The sequence below is a fragment of the Ovis canadensis genome, chromosome 8 (genome assembly GCF_042477335.2).
Source record: "Ovis canadensis isolate MfBH-ARS-UI-01 breed Bighorn chromosome 8, ARS-UI_OviCan_v2, whole genome shotgun sequence".
NCBI classification, from domain to species: domain Eukaryota; kingdom Metazoa; phylum Chordata; class Mammalia; order Artiodactyla; family Bovidae; genus Ovis; species Ovis canadensis.
Window position 1 is genome coordinate 38,246,424 of NC_091252.1, and position 22,592 is coordinate 38,269,015.

The 22,592-nt window shown below is 42.5% G+C and overlaps 1 protein-coding gene across 1 annotated transcript; it reads right to left on the reverse strand.

Moving 5' to 3' along the window:
• Positions 1-19,795: 19,795 nt before the first annotated feature.
• On the reverse strand, positions 19,796-21,209 carry GPR6 (G protein-coupled receptor 6). Its single transcript, XM_069598893.1, has 2 exons — positions 21,181-21,209; positions 19,796-20,903 (listed from the first exon to the last, which is right to left on the reverse strand). The coding sequence occupies exon 2, from the start codon at positions 20,891-20,893 to the stop codon at positions 19,796-19,798; it is 1,098 nt and encodes a 365-aa protein (XP_069454994.1). The 5' UTR covers positions 20,894-20,903; positions 21,181-21,209.
• Positions 21,210-22,592: the final 1,383 nt, after the last annotated feature.

Consider the following 22,592-nt stretch of genomic DNA (forward strand, 5'->3'; position numbering starts at 1 on the left):
TTTCTTCGTAAATTAGACAAAGGCAAAATTTTAGTCAATCCAGCTGGGATTCAAAAATTCTAAATGAATAGAATGCAAGTTAATGAAAATTTAATATACAAAAGATTATAAATATCTGAATACTAGAAAATCAGTTAGAGGAGCCAAGTTTGCTTGGCTCTTGGGTGGTTGAGATTTCATCCCTCCAAGCAAGTTAAAGGGAAGTGGGCAACTTGTCTTAATCTTTATAAAACCTATTAAAAAAATTAACCTGTACATGTCCCTGTTTTCTTAAAGATAATTAATCAACATCACTTGTCCTTTGCTGTGTGATTCAAAGCTAATGTGTGTGTGTTTTTTTTTTAACTTTTTATTTTATTTTGGAGTGTAGCTGATTAACAATGTTGTCATAGTTTCAGGTGGAAAACAAAGGGACTCAAAGCTAATGTTTTGAATAACAGTTATTTCAGAGTTGTTCAGAGGACTCTTAAGAGCCAGGGGTGTTCTTTATCCATTCAAATCAAGTCTCAGAACGATCTGCATATGAGTGTGCTTGCTCACTGAGACATCTTCATACCCCTTCCGCTCCAGGCCCACTATTGCTGCAGTCATCGTATCCACCTACAGAAAATTATTCCACACCACATGCCCCAACTTCTAACTCGATACTTCTCCTGTCACCTTCTCCTATCTCCTTGGGAAATCAGATGATCACGTTTATTAGAAGGATGTCTAAAGTAAAACACTGTGGCTCTGTGTGAGGGCCTGTGGGCTCTCCTGTGAATGGAGTGCAGGATACTAAATGGGAGTCTTTATAATCTCCTGTTTTGGAAGCTCAGAGGTAGGTCCTATGCACTTCCTTGTTCTTACCTGGGTCCCAGAAAGGTGAGGGCTGAGGCAGCAGTATTTTAAGCTGGTGTGGTTTTTTTTGGTTTGTTTGTATTTTACTGAAGTATAATTGATTTACAATGTTGTGTTAATTTCTTCTGCACAGCAAAGTGACTCAGTTGTACACATACAGTCCTTTTCATAGTCTTTTCCTTTATGGTTTGTCATAGAATATTGAATATAGTTCCTGGTGCTATGCAGTGTGACCTTGTTGTTTATCCATCCTGTATGTAATAGTTTGTTAAATTCCCATTCCATCCCTCTCCTACCCTCAAACCCCCTTGGCAACCACAATTATGTTCTCTATAACTGTGAGTCTGTTTTTGTTTCATAGATATGTTCATTTGTATCATATTTTTAGATTTCACATACGAGTGATATCGTATGGTATTTGTCTTTCTCTGACTTATTTCACTTAGTGTGATAATCTCTGGGTCCATCCGTGTTACTGCAAATGGCATGATTTCATTCTTTTGATGACTGAGTAATAATCCTTTGTATATTTATACCACATCTTCTCTATCTGTGCATCTGCTGATGGACATTTAGGTTGTTTCCATGTCTTGGCTGTTGTAAATAGCACTGCTGTGAACATAGGAGTGCATGTATCTTTTCGAATTAGAGTTTTCTCTGGATGTATAGCCAGGAATGGGATTGCTGGATCATATGGCATCTCTATTTTTAGTTTTTTGAGGGACCTCTGTATTGTTCTCCTTAGTGGCTGCACCAATTTATGTTTCCACCAACAATCTAAGAGGGTTGCCTTTTCTTCACATCTTCTCCAGTATTTGTTGTTAGTAGACTTTTTAATGATGACCAGTCTGACTGTTATGAGGTGGTACCTCACTGTAGATTTGACTTGCATTTCAGAATAGTATTCTTGTATTTACCACCTTGTTGTTCCTCTTTAAACTAACAGAAAGGATGTTGATTAGAATCTTTCATTTATCACACACATTGGAGAATGTAGTAATGGTAAAGATATTCTGAGTCCTTGGAATAAAATAGATTACTAATCAAGTTAAGAAGATCCAATTCAATGATCACTTTAATTTAGAAACATATATTGTAACACTTAAAAATTCTTGGCCTTCATAGCTATGAGACAAATGGTGATTTTATTTAAAATTTTTATCTTTCTCAGAAAAATTAATGGAGCTATTAATAGCTATTAAATAGCTATTAAATAGATTAAATTCATTTCAGCACTTTGGGGGGCACATTATAGTATAACTATCACACATCACAGATATTAAAATATTTTTATTAACTTAAAAAGTTTGCTGTCTGTGTTTTCACAAGTTTTGAGTTGATAGCTGGTAAAGCTGGGTGATGAGTACATAGAGATTTATTGTACTCTTCTGTCCACTTTTGGTGTGTTTGATATTTTCCATAAAAAAAAAAAAACTTTATATAGAAGACAGTTGAAAGAGAATTTTGGCATAGTGTCATAGGTTAAATAATTCCTACTCCTTCTCAAACTTGTTTATGTCCTTGTCCCTGGGGCCCATGTTTGTTACTCTACATGGCAAAAGGGACTTTGCAGATATGATTAAGTTGAAGATCCTGAGATGGGAAGATGGTTGTGGATTATCTGTGTGGATCCAGCATAATCCCAAGGGTCCTTCTAAGAGGGAGGCAGAAGGGTCGGAGTCAGATGGAGAGGGTCATGTCATGAAGGAAGCAGAGGGAAAGGAGGTGATGAGATACAGAGCAGTGAGCCAAGGAATGAAGAAATCTTCTAGAAGCTGGACAAAGCAAAAACGGATTTTCCCCTAGAGCCTCTGGGAGAAAACAGCTCAGTGATTGTGGACTTTTGGGCTCTAGAACTGTTAAGAGAATACATTTATGTTGCTTTAAGCCACTAAGTTTGTGATGATTTGTTACAGCTCCAATAGGAAACAAATACACATAGGAAGTAAACATACTAAGGCACTCCTGCTTAAAAATAAGCAGATATTAATGTGCAAATAATGTAGTTAGTTCAGATTTTAGCTCCTCATTCTGTTTATTCTTAAACATAATGGTAAACACAAGCTTTCTTATCTTTTTCAATTTCCAAATTCTTAATTTGGAATTAACATAACGGAAGGAAACATTCTCCTTAAGCCTTTTAAACCTGCATGGATAAAAGCTGGCCTTGCCCTTCAGCAGGCTCCTAGGTACCACAACTTCCACTATTTACTGGTATGACTTTGTATAAAACTCCACCAGCAAGCGTATTTTTGAGTGAGTCATTCCTAGTCCTAAAATGTGTTGCGGGGTGGCTGTACTTACAGAGAGATGATTGCTTGAGGCCCACGCCATCCCAGCTCTCGCTACGATGATTAAGAGTTGATTAAGAGTTGACCTTGCTGCTGTGTATTAAGAATCCTGGCAGGAAATTGAACTAGAAATTTGGAACAAGAGGCCAAGTGCTACATTTTTAACTTTTGTAAGAAGGTCAAAATACTATGTTGTCTTTAATACTAGACAATATAGCCTTCATTTTATAATTTCTTTACTATAAACCAATATTTCCATTATTAAATTTATGTGCTTCACAAAAATAATTTAAAATACAGAGAAAATAAAATTAAATATGCCCCTAGCTTAACAGAACCACTCAGCATTTGGTGTGTTTTTCTTTAGCTGTCTTTCGCCAGTCTATGTCTGACGCAGGATGCAGCATGCTTGGGGCTGGTGCATGGGGATGACCCAGAAAGATGTTCTGGGGAGGGAGGTGGGAGGGGGGTTCATGTTTGGGAATGCATGTAAGAATTAAAGATTTTAAAATTTAAAAAATAAAAAACTAAAAATTAAAAAAAAAAAAAAAAAGAAAGTGAAAGTGCTAGTCGCTCAGTCATGTCCAACTCTTTGCAACCTATGGACTGTAGCCCTCTGGGCTCTTCTGTCCAAGGAATTCTCTAGGCAAGAATATTTGAGTGGGTTGCCATTACCTTCTTTAGGGCATCTTCCCGACCCAGGGATCGAACCCAGGTCTCCCTCATTGCAGGCAGGTTCTTTATCGGCTGAGGCACCAGGGAAGCCCTGGTTGCAGTGTGTCTTCATATAAATACTGTTTAATGGACACCTTGTTTCTGTGAACATCTGCTATTCATAAAGATTACAAATAAAGAACCTTCAGAAACAGGTGTGTTTCTCAGGCTTCCCAGCTGGCCTCTTGGCTTCTCTCTGCCTCTGGGACTCCAGAATTTTCCCAGGGATGTATGATTTAGCCATGATGTTTGCAGCTGCTTGAGGGTACTCTAGGATCCTGGCAAGGGAGGGGGAAACCTGCTATCCTAGGGCCTTAGACAGTTGGAAATTAACTTGATTAACGTGTCAAGAGATCGAAGTGAAAAGAATTTAATGCCCCTTTCGTTTAAAAGTTGGAAATAGTCTCTTTTCCCTTTTTAACTACTTATTTGATCAGCTGAGCCATTACCGTCTGCTGTGATGTGCTGACAGCATCTAATAACATCACTATCCCAGCCACCAGAATGGTTTGGAGCCCCATCCCTGGCCCTCCCATTGCCACCAGACATCTCTCCATCATTTAGCTTTCAACTAATTAAGCCACTTAACTAGATCATTTTCAAGGCTTCTGGGCCAGTCGCCATGGCAGACCTAAGAAAGAAGGTATTTCTCATCATGAAGAGGAAGCAAAGGTGTTCCTTATCCCTCTTTAACATGTATGTTTTAAATACCTTTTAAACACAGGGCTTGTCTCAGACCTTGAGATATGGTGGTGACAAGATGGACAGGGTCCCTTGGAGCTAAGAGTCTAGAAAGGAGAGGCAATTTAGAGAAATAATTGCCAGAAAGGGTGAAGAATATCGGGGGGGGGGGTGCTCGGGGCAACTGGAGAACATCCTGTAGAGATCTAACCCTGTCCAAAGGGGAGGAATGTATAAGCTAGAACCTGAGGTATTACTCATGAGTTGGGAAGAAGGTGGGGAGGGCAGGGGAGGAAGATTGGGGTTGAAGGTAACAGAACATACAAAGCCTTGGAGATGGATGAGAACAGCATATTCAAGTACTATAAGGGATTTGGCTTGGCTGAGGAGAGGTCTGAGGGGAGAAGACTCCAGGGATTAGAGGATGAAGGTTTTGGCTGGTCCCGTGAAGTAGTCTGACTTTAGTGGTGGTGAGGGAGCTACTGAGGGTTTAAGCAGAGGAGCTGACAAGAATAGCTCACTTCTTTGTTCTTTATACGCCTTCCTCTAATGCCATTGGAACCCTGTGGTCAACTTTTAGAACATGAAATTCCACCGGTTTTCAAAGCAATTCTGCCTTAGTCAAAACCAGAAAGCACAGGGCAGCCTCTGGATACAGTGAACCCTGCTCAAGTTATTTAAGCAAGGGATTCCCTGAGGAATAAACTAGACAAGCTAGTTCTCAGCCAACACAACATTTCTCTAAGCCCCATCACAGATGGGATCTTGGCTGCCCAGCTGCTCAGAACAGAGTAGCAAGGCTAAAAGAGAACTCAGAACTTATCTCAGTCCAAACCCCTCATTTTGTAGATGAACAAGCTGAGACCCAGAGGGGTGAAAGGCTTCATCTGAGGTCTCATGGCCATGCAAAGAAAGATTCAGGGCTGAGGCCTAAATCTGACTCTCAGAGTGCCAGCCCTTAGTGAACAGAAATTATACCCTCTTGTAGTACAAAAGCCTTCAATATATATTAGAACTACCATTTGAAGACTTTAGATGGATCTCCGTATCTAGGGCTTCTGTTCTGTCTTATATCCTTGTCACCAAAGATGGCTAGAGTGATGATTCTAAAGGATAGGATATAGTTTTGGGTGGGGTTGCTGTGTGGCAAGGCCATCTGCAAAGAGGGCTATCTGAAACTCTGGCCCAGCCCAGCCCTATGTGGAAGTGGGGAGAATGGGTCAGAGGTATGGGGAGGTGATCAAGTGAAGTCTGGATGATGATGCAGAGGAGGGTTGCCCATCTCCACCCTTGTTCTAATGACTAATGTGTCTAGTGTGTCTAGCAGAACTGTTGAAATCCTTTTTGTACTTTTCCATGGCTCTGTTTCCAACACTTTGCACAATGTGGAGGTGTTGGACCTGAACATTAAACTATGATTAAAATAATCAATAAGAACCTCAAATAAGAAGACTGAAAGAGAGACATTGAGTCTAGATAGGTCCTCAGCAGAGCGCAGGATGATGGACAGTGACTCGAAAGGTCCATGTTCAAAGACAAAAGTGCAAAGTAGGAAGCTGTGGGGAAAGGAGACAGAGGAAGGAAGGAACAAAGAAGAGGGTCTAACACACATCTTAAGAGCTGACAGACCCAGGAACAGCTAACCATGGTGCTTCCATCCTGCCCTAAGAACAGAGAGCAGGGACTATGCAGGGCAGAATGGCCCTTAAGGGGAGAGAGAGACAAAACTAGTTGCTAGAGCATCATAGCTCTCTGGGCATTTTGTTGTTGTTCAGTCAACCAGTCATGTCTGACTCTTTTCAACCCCATAGACTCCAGCATGCCAGGCCTCCCTGTCCCTCACCATCTCCTGCAGTTTGCTCAAGTTCATGTCCATTGCTTCGGTGATGCCATTTTAGTGTGTGGCAAACAGCCCTCTACACGCCTGAGTGCAACACCAGATCAAGGCAGATTGCAAGAGATGATGTCTGTAATGATGCCATTAGGTTAACGACAGATTAGGCTAGGGTCAGCAAACTTCTGTGAAGTGCCAGATGCTGTTTTGCACTGTGTGGGCTATACACTAGCAACTCTATCTTCATAGTGCAAAAGCAACCACAGACAATATATAAATGAATAAGTTGCCTGTGTTCCAATAAAACTTCATGTACAAAAATTAACGTGTTCTATTTACTAAAGCAAGAAGATAAACTACATATTTTTCTAGGAGCTATATTACTAGAAAGGTAGCCTACTTAAGTTAGGTAGTCAGTTTTTTTTAAAATAACTCAATAGGTCTCTAACCTTGTAGACATCCAAAATGGAGAACAAAGTTCAGCCAGACCAACAAGGACCAGACGCAAGGAGTCAGGAGATAAACTGCTTCTTCTGTTTCTAGTGCAGCTATGTGTCAGCTCCATTCTCTGCTTCTCTCTCTCTCAGCTGATGGTCCCTGCTTAATATCAGTGCAAACATTTTGTTAAATGTGGTTAAAACACAGAAGTTCTGACTTTAAACTTTCAGTTCAAGGGTCCACCGTCTTCTGAGTCCTTCAATGTCCCTATCCCAAATTTTTGGTAGAAAGTGTCTAGTTGGCTCAGCATGGTTAAGGTTTCCATCCTTGTCTGATTAGCTGTGGCCTGTGGGGACAAGTTCATGTGGTAAAAGTAAGGAGGCCAGAACAGGAAGCAGGCGTGTGCATTTAGGGCAGATGGAGGTGGGCTGAGGACATAATGATTAGCATCACTACTGCATCCATTTTGCTTTATGGAAAATTTCAAATTCTCACCCTTCTGTGACACTGGGCAGTTAATATAGAGGCAAAACCATTATGGAGAGCAATAGATACTGCTTAGTCAAGTGTAGCAATTGTTTGACTCAGAAATCCTGGGTCAAATGATCCAGTAATTTTACTCCTGAGTATACATAGTTCAAAGAAATTCTCAGACTGGTCAATAACGTGTGCCATTCCTGGGAGACTGGAATGTGATGGAAGAGTACTGTGAGATTCAGCAGTGAGTAGCGAAGGCAATGGCACCCCACTCCAGTACTCTTGCCTGGCAAATCCCATGGATGGAGGAGCCTGATAGGCTGCACTCCATGGGGTCGCGAAGAGTCAGACACGACTGAGCAACTTCCCTTTCACTTTTCACTTTCATTCATTGGAGAAGGGAATGGCAACCCACTCCAGTGTTCTTGCCTGGAGAATCCCAGGGACGGGGGAGCCTGGTGGGCTGCTGTCTATGGGGTTGCACAGAGTCGGACACGACTGAAGTGACTTAGCAGCAGCAGCAGCAGCATAATCTGTAGAGTCTACACAAGGGTAGCTCAAAGGCATGGCACTCAGAGAATAAGGTAAGAAATACAAGGAGATCTCACACCACATAACACCACTAATGTAAGTTTAAAATACATGTACAGGAAACAGAGAAAACATACATTCTGCAGGAAAAATTTCCAAACAAAATGATACTTATTAAATATACATGAGGAACTTCTGACTATGATGGACTAGCTTGTAAGAAACCAATTCTTTCACCAAGAACAATTGCGAGTGTTGAATAAAATACATATTTGAAAGTGACTTTGTTGAGAAAAAGGATCTTTGAAGACATAAAATTAAGGATTTCAGTAGATGAGATCATCCCAGATTATCTGGGTGAGCCCTAAATTCAACAAAAAAGTCCTTGTAAGAGACAAAAGTGGAGAGGATACAGAAAAGAAGAACTCGTACAGATGGAGGTTGAGACTGGAGTTATGCAGCTGTAGGCTAAGGAATGCCTGGAGACACCAGAGCTGCAAGAGGCAAGAAAGGATTCTGCCCAGAGCCTTCAAAGGGAGTGGCCCTGCCAGAACCTTGGTTTCAGGCTTTTGGCCTCCAGAGCTGTGAGAAAATAAGTTTCTGTTGTTTTTAAAACCACCCAGTTTGTAGTAGTTTGTTATGGCAGCCACAGGAAACTAATACAACACTGTTACCATTTCCCAAACAATGCAAAGACCTTTAATTTTCTCCATCAAACAGTTTTTTCCTAATTCATAAATTTCTACTAATACAATGAAATATTGTGTCCTACGTTTTACTTCTACATATATTTCAAGGTCAGCAAGACATTGTGGTTATTATTTTGTTGATATCTGATATTTTAATTTAAAAAGTACCTGACTTGCTAGATGTAACACAGCATCTTGCTATTTTATTCACACTTCTTGGGTAATATATTTAAACAGTTGATCTTCCTTTTTGAAATGTATTTCATATTTTTGTCGAATTTCCTATTAGCTTAGCTTGATTGTAAAAATTCTTCAAGTGTAAGGGAGTAACCCTCCTTTGTTATATATATATATTTTTTCTTTTTTAATAATTTCTCTACTATGTTCTTTTTCTTTTAGTTTTGTTTGTGGCCAATATCGCACATACTTTTAATTTCTTATGTACTTTTGTGACTTAGTTCATTACTTTCAGCTCAAAAGTTCTCCCTACTCCAGAGATGTCCAAGATAGGTACTCGTATTTTCTTCTAATTTTTTAATAAAGTAAAATTTAAACTTTAACTCACTAATCTATATTAAACTAAATTGTAGAAGGTAGAAAACTCTTTTGATTCATTAGGCTAAAACTTCACCTAAAGTCTTTAGTGGGGTTCGCTGATAGCTCAGTTGGTAAAGAATCTGCCTGCAATGCAGGCAACCCCGGTTCGATTCCTGGGTTGGGAAGATCCCCTGGAGAAGGGCTAGGCTACCCACTCCAGTATTCTTGGGCTTCCCTTGTGGCTCAGCTGGTAAAGAATCTGCCTGCAATGTAGGAGACCTAGGTTTGATCCCTGTGTTGCGGCATGATTTAGTGGCTAAAGGTGGTATTTCACACATAAACAAAACACAGAACAAATCCTGGACTGAATTATAGGGCCCAGAGAGTTTGGCTCTGGTGTTTACAGCTGATGACAGCTTGTCTACCAGTCCACTAAACGCTTAGCCAAAGACTGTCCTCCACAACAATGGAGCTGGAAGATGCCACCAGACTGCTTCCTGGGTAGTATTATCCTGTCTTGTGAGCTCTAGTGAAAAGAAGAAAGGCAGTCCAACTCTGAGCTTTGGGAGAATAAACAGAGCCCAGGGTCAAAACTGCCTCCTTCCATCACACTGTGGGGCCAGAGTCCTGGAGTGGGGGGCCATCCACTCTGAGACTGGGCTTTGCAATCCAGAAGAGAGAGCGTCAGGCTTTGCAAAAACCTCCATCAGTACCCTCCTTGCTGAAAATCTAGCCTGAATCCCCAATCCTAACCACACTCAGAGCTCTAGTCTAACTAGAGTTGGCCTGTAGTCCTGGTCCGGCTGCTTTCCTAGGATGTAAGAAGGGGACATCTCTGAGGATGGAGGGAGGGGCAGAGAGGCTGACAGAATGCCGAACACATCCCGTGACAAGGAAGGAAGACAGGAAACCTGGGTAAATTGAGTTCAGATGTCTTCTTCATTTACAAGCTGTGCAATCTTGGGTAAACTACCCCTTTTCTCTGAACTGAATCCAAAGACAATATCACTGTCTGAAACCTGAAGGACTTGGGCAACATGGTCTCTAAGGTCCTACCAGGCCTGATTGGCACAGATGCTGCAGCCAAAACCCCCAGCAGGGCCAGTTGGCTCCCTTGACAACTGGAGAGGAAGGAAATCACAGATAGCCACAGGCTCCGGGAGTTAAGTGCAATCTGCAAAGCCCAGGCAGATTAGTTTTCATGTGCACACTGCTTGATATAGAAAGTTCTGTTAGTATGGTACCAGCCTGTCCAATGACACCTGTCCCACACCGATTAAATTTCTCAGCAACAAAAGATAATGTTATCAGCTGTCAGCTGTTTTAGTAATAAAGTGGATGTGCATTCATAATGGTGGAAATGTAACTTATCAGTAAGTTATGAAACATGACTATATAACTGTCTTTACCTTCTGCTGTCATTTTAACAAGCATCTTTGTGTTTTTACAAAACACAAATTTAACACACTTTCAGTGCAGGAAAGAATACTGTTTCATGTTTATTTACTGAGTGCTCCAATTAGTAATAATAATAAAAATATCTAGGAGCAATTATTCTTTTAATACAAGATTCACTGGAATATTACAGTAATACCCCACTACCAGGCACTGTAGTCATTCTTGAATCTGGTTGCGCTAAGACTTAACCCAGCACACACAGAAAGGCTTCCAGGACATGGCTCTCACTCGCATACTCAAATGGCCATAAACCCTTTTCCCCCAACACAACATGCCCAGACTGACAAGTAACTGTTCTCAGAGGGTTCTCTCAGTGACTGTAGGTCCTTCTCCCCACTTCCTTCCACCTATATGTATGTATGTATTCAAATGTGTTCAGCCAGTCAATATTCTGGGAATGCTGGCTCTCCTTTACACCTCTGGAGTTGATCCAAACAATGCATTTCTTATAGCTGCATTTCTCTAGAAAATAAGCCAGTTCTGCAGAGCATCCTGGATCACAAACCACTGCTGGGTGTGTAGTATATCCTTCTAGTGAATGAACCCTGCTAAATCACAGAAAATGGAGACTCCCAAGTATGTGTGTGTCTGTGTGTGTGCAGTTTGATTTTTTGTTTGGTTTTATATACAAAAAAAAAATTGGTTTCAGGAAAGCAGAGATGAGATAACCAGCATCAATGTTGCTCTGTTCAGGTATTCCTAAATATAATGATTCTAGTTGAAAATTAAAGATCAGTATTTTTTGGCAAATACATAGATTTAAATGTTCATTGAAAAAAAGGGCATAGTACTGATTTGAATTGCTGTTTTGGAGAAAAATCTCAACTATGTATCAAAATGTTATATAAATAACATATGTTGTATTCAAATTACTTTCAAAGCAGTAACTAAAGATATTGAAATGGCACCTTTTGAGATTTCTAGGTTACTGAAAACAGATAACATATGAAACTATTTTGTGGGTGCAGTAGAAGGAAACTTGAAAAACAGAATGCACTTAAAGCTGTAAAATCTAGACTAGGTGAATTCAGTATTCATGAAGTCTGCTTTCATCAACAGTAATAACAATAACAGTTAAGGCATATATGGTGCTACCATGTGCCAGGTACTACTGAACTTTTATGTGAACCCATTTAACCCTTACAACCCTGGAAGGTAATTACTATTGTGATTCCCCACTGAATAAATACAAATTTTCCCAAGGTCTGACAGCTGGTTAAAAAGCCAGACAACTACATCATGGAAAATGCTGTTTTCCTCTCTCTCTCTCTCTCCATCTTCTTTTCTCTCTACCCTTACTTTGCAGGAGCGCTGATCCAATTGGTTCATCTAGTTAAGTGGCCAAGTGCAGACTCCCTTCTTTCTGGCTTGGGTAGAAGGGACAGTACTGCTCCTTGTCTGGAGGACTGGCCAGTTCCTTCTGGATATCCTCTGAGGCAACCAGATTCAGGCTAATTGGCCACTGGGTTGGCCTCCCCACCCCCAGCCTTCTCTCTCTCTCTTTTTCTGATTCTCCTCATATCTGAAAGTTTGGTGTTGGTTTTGTTTTGTTTTGTAACCAGTAATGGCAAGGTCTGAGGCCTGGATTTGTGTATTGAGGGCTTACATTGGGCAAAGAGATCAAGCTTTGAACTGAGGCAGTTTACACTTGGTTGAAGAGAAAAAGACAATTTATGTGGCCTAGCCCAGTTTCTGAGAATGCTCTGCATTTTGTGCCAGAGTCACAGCTCAGTCACAGCTAACTTCTTTCATCCTTCCTTCTCTTCAACAGCTAATACTTTTGATTGGCTGTTGTTCCTCACTATTTCTCTAGGGCTTCCCTGGCGGCTCAGATGGTAAAGAATCCACCTGCAATTCAGGAGACCCGGCTACACAGTAAGTTTGTGGTAGAATTCAGATACTTCTGGATTCTCTGATCACCATCAATTAGCACTCTGCTCCTCAGTTTTTCCCACAAAAATCTCAACAACACAACCAAAACAGGGGTTTGGGATTGTTAGCCTGTTTATGGAGAAGGGTTTGTGCTAAACCTTCACAGCTGTCCGCTCCTGTGTGACCAGGGGCAGAGTCTGACTGAGGTTAGAAAATCAGGCTCCAGTCTGGAACTGCATTTCCTTCATGCTCACTTCGAGTCTTGACTTTTTTACACTGTGTTCTACCAAATGAACTCAACAACCCCATAACGTAAAGTTTTATTAAAGGAAAATAAACTTTCGTCTGGTCTTAAATAATTGAAAATTTGGCTCTGAATCTTGTAAATCTCTTCTGTCTGCAACCTGATGTTCAGTTCGGAATGGCACGGACCGTGTAGTTGCTCTTGAAATCCTGAATTTTTTGAATTCATCCATTTCTGATTTACCTTTCTTTCTGAGTATTCAAGATTACTATCTTTCCCCATGCCGTTATAGTTAGGTTGGCTAGATGATTAGCTATGCACACTGGGCTATGAATGGAAGTGTCATTTATGGTCCAAAGCATTTCATTGCTGGTTTGAGTCCCTCCAGTCCTCCCTTGCCCTAGTGATTATAGAGATGGTCTCATGTTGTGGAGATAGAGCCAGAAGATGGATGGCTACTTTGCTGCTTATACAACAGTTGTCTCAAGAAGTTGCCCAGGCAGTGCAGTTAACCTTATGTAAGTGAGAAATCTTTGCCGTGTTTAAGTCACTGTGATTTTGGGGGACTGTTGTGACTGTAGCATAACTTATCCTGATTCATGAATCATGCCATATTGGAACTTTACATTTTATTTTCATATGGTATTATTTTTAATTAGATTCTATTTTACTATGGTTCTTTCTCTGACACATATTTATTACAGCTTTATTGAGGTATAATTGATGTATGGGGTTGCAAAGAGTTGGACACGACTGGGCGACTAATTCTGATATGTAATAAAATGTACATGTTTAAAGTATACAACTTCATGAGTTTTGACATATATATACGTCAAACCCATGAAATCATCATCACAATTAAGATGATGAACCTATCACCCGAAATGTTTCCTTGTGCCCCTTTGAGACCTCTGCCCCTCTTGCTTTCCCATCCCTACTCCCCTAATCCAACCATTGGCCTGCTTTCTGTCACTATACATTAATGAAAATGGAATCTTACAATATGTGTTCTTTTATTGCCTGGTGTCTTTCACCCAACATAATTATTTGGCAATTTATCCAAGTTGTTGTGCGTATTAATGGTTCATTCTTTTTCATTTCTAAGTAGCATTCTGTTGTATAGATGTACCACAATTTGTTTATTTTTATTCACTTACCTGTAATGGGCATTTGAGTTGTCTTCAGTTTTTGGCTATTGCAAGTAAAACTGCTATAAATGTTTATGTGCAAGTCTTTATATAGACATGCTTTAATTTCTCTTGGATTAATACTCAGGAGTGAAATGACTGGGTCATATAGGAGGAGTATGTTTACCTTTTTAAGAAACCACCAAACTTTTCCCCAGAGTGTTGGTACTATTTTACACTCCCGCCATCAATACAAGAACATTCCAGTTGTTTTGCATCCTTGCAATACTTGATATGCTCTGACCTTTAATTTTGATTAAATGATGACACTATTTCAAGTTCACAGCTCTGTCCCCAATGCCATCAGCTTAGGTTCTGGATACTTCTTGTAGTAGTCACTTACCTGGCACTCCTCCTTCAGATACATTGAGGGTGTCAGATAGGAACTTTGTGAACTTCCTCCCACCATCTATAAACTTAGCTCTCTCAGTTCCACTCATTCCCACCTTGACTCCTGTCAGAGCAGAGGAGGCATGTCTCCACCTCCTTCTGTCTAAATCCCTCTCTCCCCCTCACAACACATTTTGGACTTCATTTTCCTTTGAAGACTTATTCTGGGAGCTTTCTCTCTCTGCTAGCTTCCATCTTTCCAGTTACAGAGTATCAGTCTTATATTCAGTTCTTGCCCATCTTTAAAAACAAAACAAAGATTATCTTGTGACCTTATCTTCCCTCAAGCTACCGCCCTATTTTTCACCTTCGATTTAAAGTTAAATATACTGAAAAAAATTAGAAAATTCCCATTGCCTCCACAACTTACTGCAGTCTAGCTTTTAATCCACTTTCCATTTAAGTTGCTCTCGCTTAGGTCGCCAATGACCACCATGTTCCTAAATCTAGCACATTCCAAACTTTATCTTACTAGAACTCTGGGCAGCCTTTACATAGCTGATCACTTCCTTTTTTTTTTTTTTTTTTTTGTCATGCCCCTCCTCTGGCTTGCGGGATCTTAGTTCCCCAGCCAGGGATTGAACCCCAGGCACTGCATAGTGCAAGCACAGAGTCCTAGCCTCTGGACTGCCAGGGAGTTCCCAGTCACTTCCTTCTTAAAACATTTTTCCTCTTGATTTTCCCAGGGTATCCCCTCAATTCTCCTCCTTAGTCTTCTTTTCTCCTTTTCTTTCCTTCACCGTTCTCACATATGTTATTGTGATTATATAAAGAACTTTGGCCTTTTCTCAATCCCTCTCGTGGCTTTATTCTGATGTCTGACCAGCTCAGTTGGTAAAGAATCTGCCTGCAATGCAGGAGACTCGGTTTGATTCCTGGGTTAGCAAGATCGGCTGAAGAAGGGAATGGCTACCCACTCCAGTATTCTTGGGCCTCCCTGGTGACTTAGTTGGTAAAGAATCTGCCTGCAATGCAGGAGACCTGGTTTGATCCCTGGGTTGGCCCCTGAAGAAAGGAATGGCTACCCACTCCAGTATTCTGGCCTGGAGAAATCCATGGACTGTGTAGTCCATGGGGTCATGAAGTCGGACATGACTGAGTGGTTTTCACTTTCATTTTCCTGTGGCTTCACTTACACCTTAAGGTCAATGATTACCGAAATTCTGTCTCCATTTATGCCATTCCTGCCAGCTCCAAAGCCACAGGGCTACCTGCCTCCACTTGGATATTTCCACAAATCCCAACATTTAATATGTAGAAAACTTGATTCAGTGCGCTCTTTCTCAAATCTGCCTTTCCTGCTAGGTTCCCATCATAGTGTATCCACCCTTTGAGCATCCTTGACTCGAAACTGTTGCTTAATTCCTACAATCACTCACTTAATCAGAGACACTCCTCTTTGAGACCTCTTGGATCCATCCCCTTCTCTGTACCTCCTTTGCCTTCTTAGCTGATGTTGACATCGCCTCTCACCTGGATTGCTATAACTGGTCTCCAAAATAGTCTCTTGGCTGCCAGCCTTTCCCACCTGCAGTCCATTCCCAACACTGCTCTTTGTAATCTGGCTCCTGCCTACCTCTCCAGACTTATCTCCTATTACTTCCTCTCTAGATTCTAGATCTTAAACACTCCAGCTGTGCTGAATGGCCTGCATTGCTCTGAATGGGCCATACTTCTGTGCTTCCTGTTGTCCTCTTGGTCTGGAACATTCCCCGTCAATGTCCTTTGCCTTGAAAATGCTTTTTGTTCTTCTTGACTCTGCTCAATATTGCCTTTCTAGTGGATTTCCATAGCATTTCCCTGACCTTCCTATGGGATCCTTACTCTCTATATATGCCTTTATTATTGCACTTTTCATTAGTACTGTTCTCAGAGCTGTGGCTGTTACCTTACATGGCAAAAGAGACTTTGCAGATGTGATTAAATCAAGAATCGAGATGGTGAGGTTATTCTGGATTATCTGGGTGAGTCCTAAATATAATCACAAATGTCCTTATAAAAGGGAGGTAGAAGGAGATTTGACTCTAAAAGGAGGCAGTGTAACCACTTAAGCAATGAAATACAGTGCAGACTTCTGGTCTTCATAACTGTAAGAGAATAAATATGTATTGTTTTAAGCTACCAAGGTTGTGGTTATTTGCTACAACATCAATAAGAAACTAAAATCTTGGGCCAAGTGAGGCCCTACCCTGCGCCTCATGCTGCAGAGACCTCTGCTCTATGCCCATTCCCTCTATGGGGGTGAAGAGTCTGTGTCCTCACTTCTAGACTAGGCACTACCCCAAGACTCCCAAATTCCTTACTAAAGAAATTCCTCCTCAAGACCTATTTATTGAGCCTAAATGCCTCTTCCCAAAGTTGGTTCTTTTGAGACAGACTGTACTGCCAGTGGGCTCACGCTCTGATTTGAAGGATAGTCAAAGGAGCAGTTATTTGTGGGATGAACCACTGTATAGACAGTAGACTGAAGGGCACAAGAACTGAGGGTAGGATACCAAAGAGAAGGCTGCCGCAGGAATTCAGGTAAGAGATGGTAGAGATGGTGAGAAGTGGCTAGAGTCTAGATATATTTTAAACATAAAGGCAACAAGCATCCGTGTTGGATGGGAGGTATGAAAAAAAGGGAAGGCTGTGATTCCAAGGTTTCTGCTCTGAACAACTAGAAGGATGATGCTGTCATTAATTTAGATGGTAAAGAAGGGAGAAACAGCACTTACTGAAGTAAAGATAAGTGGCTTTATTTAAATGTATTAAATTTAGATGCCTATTACTTATCAAAGTAGGTAAGGTGTTGGATGTTGAATCTTGCTTTTTGCAAAGACTATATGCTTCCAGCAGTTAGCTTACAGTCTTAAAATAGAGATTATTAATAGATGGGTCAAATGAATATGTGACATTCCTTCATAGAAATGTTTCAAGACATACTCACAGTTTTATGTCCTTGCATCATCAGATAGGTGAAGATCCAGCCCATTGACAGTACACAGCCTGACAAGCTGTGTAAGCCAGGGATATTAACAGCCTGGTTGTTTAGTGTCTTCTTGTTCTTAGCTCTTTCAAACATTTAGGGCAGATATTGAATATTAATACCAACTGGATTGAAGTCGGATCCATGGTCTGTCTTACTAGCTTAGTCTTGAACTTTCTTAATCTGCTGATAGCAAAAATTTTTCTCTGAAATTTTAACATGTATAATAATTTGACTTTGTCCCACCTTGAAATTATGTTGTTTTCCCTACCACGTATTTGGAAAGTTTATAGCCAGGGCTTTTGTTATTTCAGTCTGCTTGAATGCATCCTGGATACTAACAGGGCCTGAGAGAGTGTCTGATGTTGCTGAATAGTCTATAAAGGTTGTTCATTAGAAAATGTTAATTTGATGAATGAGCAATAATGCTGATCTTCCTGGATCTCAGTTCATAGACACTATAAAACAATAAACCTATAAATCTTAGTGTGTTTTGTAGTGTTAAAAAGGTCACAGCTCTGTTTCAAGATATTGGAGACTAGATTGTTCATACATTTTCCCTTGTGCATTCTATAATCAATACCCACTCCCCTCATTCTCCTGAAGTTTCTCTTGTCAAGTTCACCAATGATAGTCACATTACAAAATCAATAGTCATTGTTTTTAATCCTCATTTTACTTACTCTCTCAGCAGGGTTTGACCCAATTGACTACTCCCTCCTGAAACACCTTTTCTCCTTTATTTTGGATCACTGTGTTCTGCCAGTGTGATGGTTAATTTTATGTGTCAATTTGACTGGACCACAAGGTGCCCAGACATTTGGTTAAACCTTATTCTGGCTGTGTCTGTGAGGGTGTTTCTGGATAGGATTAACATTTGGCTCAGTAGACAGAGTAAAGCAGATTGCCCTCCTAACTGTAGGGGGGCCTCATCGAATCAATTGAAGACGAGAAACAAAAAAAGAACTAAGTCCTGCTGCCTGATTGGCCTGAGATGGAACGTTGGTCTCTTTCTGCCTTTATGTTTCTAAATGAAACAACAGTTCTTCTTGAGTCTTGAACCTGTGGGCTCTCCTGGTTCTCAGGCCTCTATACTCAAATTGGAACTACACCATCAGCACTCCTGGGTTTCCAGCTTGTTCCTATTGACTATAGACCTTGAGACTTCTCAGCCTCCACAGTAGCATGAGACAATTCTTCATAATAAATTTCTTCATATGGATTTATTTGCTTGTAAACTATCTCCCCACTAGAGGATAATGCTATGAGTAGAGACCTTTTGTCTGTTTAGTTTGCTTCTGTATTCCCAGCATTGGGACTGTGTCTAGCAGATAGTAGGCGTTAAATAAATATTTGTGAACTATATAAAAAATTTTGCTTGTGTATATTTTCCCAAGGCCTAAGGCCGGTGACTACTTGTGCTTGTGTGCATATATCTTCATAGGTGCTCAGAATTTGTCCACATACATTATTTATTCTCACATGACCTATAGGAAGGGAAGGAGGGAACAGTTTAACTGTGATTCACATGCATTGGTGGAATGGGAAAGTTTAGTTCTTAAGGTTATTAGTTTAATGTCCTGTGCTTTGCAGATAAGAGTGCCTCAAAGTGGGCTGCTGGGCTTACCTTCATGTACCTCATGAACACAGTATATCTTGAGGTCTTGTCTTTGAAGAATTTATTTATTTTATAAGGCTGTGCATTTTGCTACAAGACCTGGCCAGTAACAATATACTCAGTCAATATGAATTTTCAACATTTAAAATTCTTTCCAGACTGGAAAAAATACACTTAAATTTGTGGCTTGTGGGTTTGTAAGCACACATGTGGTAAGATGAAGGAATGGTTTCAGACATCCTTTGGAGCTTGTCTTCCAAACCCAGTAACCAATTTGCACTGATATACAAATAACCCTTTAGTGGCCTGTGAATGCTATTATGTGAGTAATTATTCCCTTCTTGACTTCCCCAATAATTTGTATTAGGTGTCTCAATGATAATTTATGATCAAGTAAGTATGATTTTTTACATTAAGATTTTCACAGGATGATGATACATAATAAACTTTTAAAGTAAATGCACTAATAATTCATGTCTTAAATAGTAATTCTATCACCAGTCACATGCCCAAGTTACATTTTTATAATGTGTTTATTTGTGTACAAAATATGTTGTAATTTACTGATGTATATGCAGCAAAATATTCTACACGTACAACAAAAATACACTTTTTACCCTCTTCCCCTCCCCTTGAAAATGGCAACACTGTTTTGGCAGTTCAGCAGCTAAAAATAAAGTGCTATAATTAAGCAGTATTGGAATGTCTTCACTCAACAAATGTGATGTACAATTTGAGTATACAACCACATTTTTGTTAGTTTTTTTCACAGAACAGGAAATTCCACATCCTGAACACCTCCAGAAGATACAAATATTTGTATATATATGTACACATGTATACACTGTATATGTAAAGTGCCAACAAGCCTCTTTGTCTCTGTGAGTTTGTTGTGTTTATATTTATTCTGGCTTTCCAAAATCAGTCACACTATTGGGATCTCAGAGTTCATCAGCAGGCACCAAGAAGCTCACCAAAGGCTGGCTTGTTAGGGGTGTGGTGTTGGTTAGAGGGTGGAGGGGGCCATCAGACCTCACTGGGGGACCTGGAGCGGAAGGGCACTTTGGACTGGAAACAGCCGCAGAACAGGAGCCACAGGGCCCGTTGGATCTCCTGGTTGCGGAAGGCATAGATGATAGGATTGATCATAGAGTTATAGGTTGCGGGCAGCAGGGTGGCGTAGGTGTAGACATCTGGGTCCTCGTGGCTACCTACCACGCAGTAGATGGCAAAGGGCAGCCAGCTGGCACCGAAAGTGCCCAGCACCACTGCCAGCGTTCCCACACCTTTTCTGGTGGCAGCAAGGTAGGGTGGCGCCAGGCAGTGCTGCTGCAGCGCGATCTGGTGTGCGTGCCGCCAGACCACCTGGCAGATGCGCACGTACAGGTGCAGCATGATGCCGAAGACCGCAAAGAAGGTGGCAGAGAGCAGCGCCGCATGGCTGCGCGTCAGCGGGCGCACCACGCTGCAGGCGGCGCGCTCCGCCAGGCAATTCCAGCCAAGCACCGGCAGCAGCCCGAGGCCTAAGGACACGGTCCAGGTGGCAGCAAGAAGGAGGTGCACGCCCAACAGGGTCCGTCGGGAGTAGTAGGTGAGTGCATTATAGAGGGACAGGTAGCGGTCCACCGTGATGGCCAGCAGGCTGCTGACTGAGGCAGCGAACGAGGTCACAAGGAAGCCCACAGTGAGCAGGCTCACGGTCTCTGAGGGCACGACGTATTGGAATACGAAGTGCAGAATGAGACCGCAGCCCGCCAGCAGGTCGGCGGTGGCCAGGCTGCCCACCAGCACGAACATGGGCGTGCGCAGAGCAGGGGTAGACGCGATGAGCGCCACTACCAGGGCATTTTCGCCTGCGATCACCGTCCCAGACACGCAGAGCAGTACGTCCCATGGATTCACTGCCGAGAGCAGCAGCCCTGGCGGCCCCGCTGGCAGCTGCGAAGACAACTCCAGCGACGCATTAGCTGCGCCGCCGCCCCCCAGCGCCGCCGCCGCTGCGGCTGCCGGGTGCCCCCATTCACCGGTGTCCCGCGCTCCTGCTGCGGTGGCCGCTGCCGCCGCACCCTCGGCCGCCACTGCCACCACTTGGGAGTCGTTGAGCGCAGATACGCTCGCGTTCATCGCGGCGGGACGTTACACCCTGCGTGGAGAGGGAGAACAAGTGTCAGATGTGCGGTTCACCCCGCTAGGGTACTTCCCCGGGCGCTGCTGCCCTGCTCGTACTGCCCATCCCGCCTCAGAGCAGAGCGAGGAAGCAGTGATTGAGAGCCAAAAATAAATACCTGTTGAGTGAGCCAGTGAGAGTGAAACGCACAAGGGATGCCGCACTGGTATCGGAGTTTTTGCACAGATAAACACACGAAGAACATGCACTCACATTCACACGGATCACGTAAGTGTGCCCATATTTGCAACCACATCTTGTGCACCAGGGTATTATTGTCGGCCCCAGCGAGTCCTGCCCGGGCTCTGACCCGCTCGGTCAGGCGCTCTCCTCAACTAAGCGGCGGAATCGCTGTCCGCGGTGCTGAAAGAGAAGTTTCTGCGCTCGGGGAGCACAGAGGACCCCCTCTGGCTTCAGAGACCCCTAGGAAAGGGGTTTTGGGGGGAGAGAAGCTGGAATGTCTTTTTAGGTGGAGAGTGTGGAATCAGCTTGGCTCCATTTCTCCGGGTGAAAAGGATTCATCCCCTGGCCATCCTTCACCCCTTCCCCTCTGCACACCCTCAAAGTTCCTTTAGAGAGCCCGGTTGCTCACCTGGGGAGTCAGGGCTTCAGGAAATCGCTGATCATGAGCGCTGCGGTGGGGCGCCAGACTGGGCTCCCCGCGCGAACAGAGCCGACTCCTGAAGGAGGTGGCCCGCCCGGCACGCAGGGGAGTGTCGGGAGCTTGTCGCTGTGCGGGTGCTGCGGAGAGAGTGAGAGATACAGTCAGTAGAAGAAAAGGCGGCTAAGAGCAGCGCGCCCGCTGGAGATTGACAGGCAGGGCGCGGTGACGTCAGGTTCCTGGCTCCAGGGTGCAAGCCAGGCACTCGCTCTCCTTGCCCGCCCATCAGCTACTTCCCTCACCACATACCCTCCCCAAACGATGTTTCAGAGGATTCATAGAAGGAGAGGTCGGAAGGCCGCCGCCAGCTCGGAACCTCCAGGAATAGACGGGAGAAAGAGGCAAAGAAGAAAAGAGTGAAGACTAAGGGATAGCAAGGAGGGTGAAGTGGGAGGGGAGGGGTGGGGGATGAGCTGCCCTGGCCAGGCAGTAAGACTCAAGGCCGGAGCTCACTGAGGGGGCCAAGTTGAAGAAAAACCCCGGAGAAAAGGGAGCTTGGTGCAGAGAGGTCCAATTAGAGAGGTGCTACCTTAAAAAAAAAAAAAAACTTAGGGGAGAGGAATGAACTGGTATGGAGGGGACAGTGAGGGTTTCTTAAAAGGATGTTTGTGGTACCCTTGTCACCTGAGTAGAGTTAGAGAAGAAAAGCTGAGTTGTGGGGAAGAGAGAAAAGATGGGACATTTGGGGAAAGTAGTATCTTCTTTCAAAGGTTACCTGTGCAATCAATTATTCTTTCCCCCTCCATTTCTTCCTTTCTCTCACTACCTTTCTTGAACTCTGCACAGAGGGTTTCATCATGATCTCCCCAGCCACATGTTCCCCGATTGCACTAGCTGATAGTGCTCTTGGAACTTGCTCTTTAATTAAAGACCAGGTCTGTGTCTTGTTAGAAAAGAAGAAAACAGCAAAATGTGATTTACTTTCCTGGCAACAGACTTTGCCCTGTTAATTAGTACCCTATAAAACAAATTACAGGATGAAAATAGTGATAACT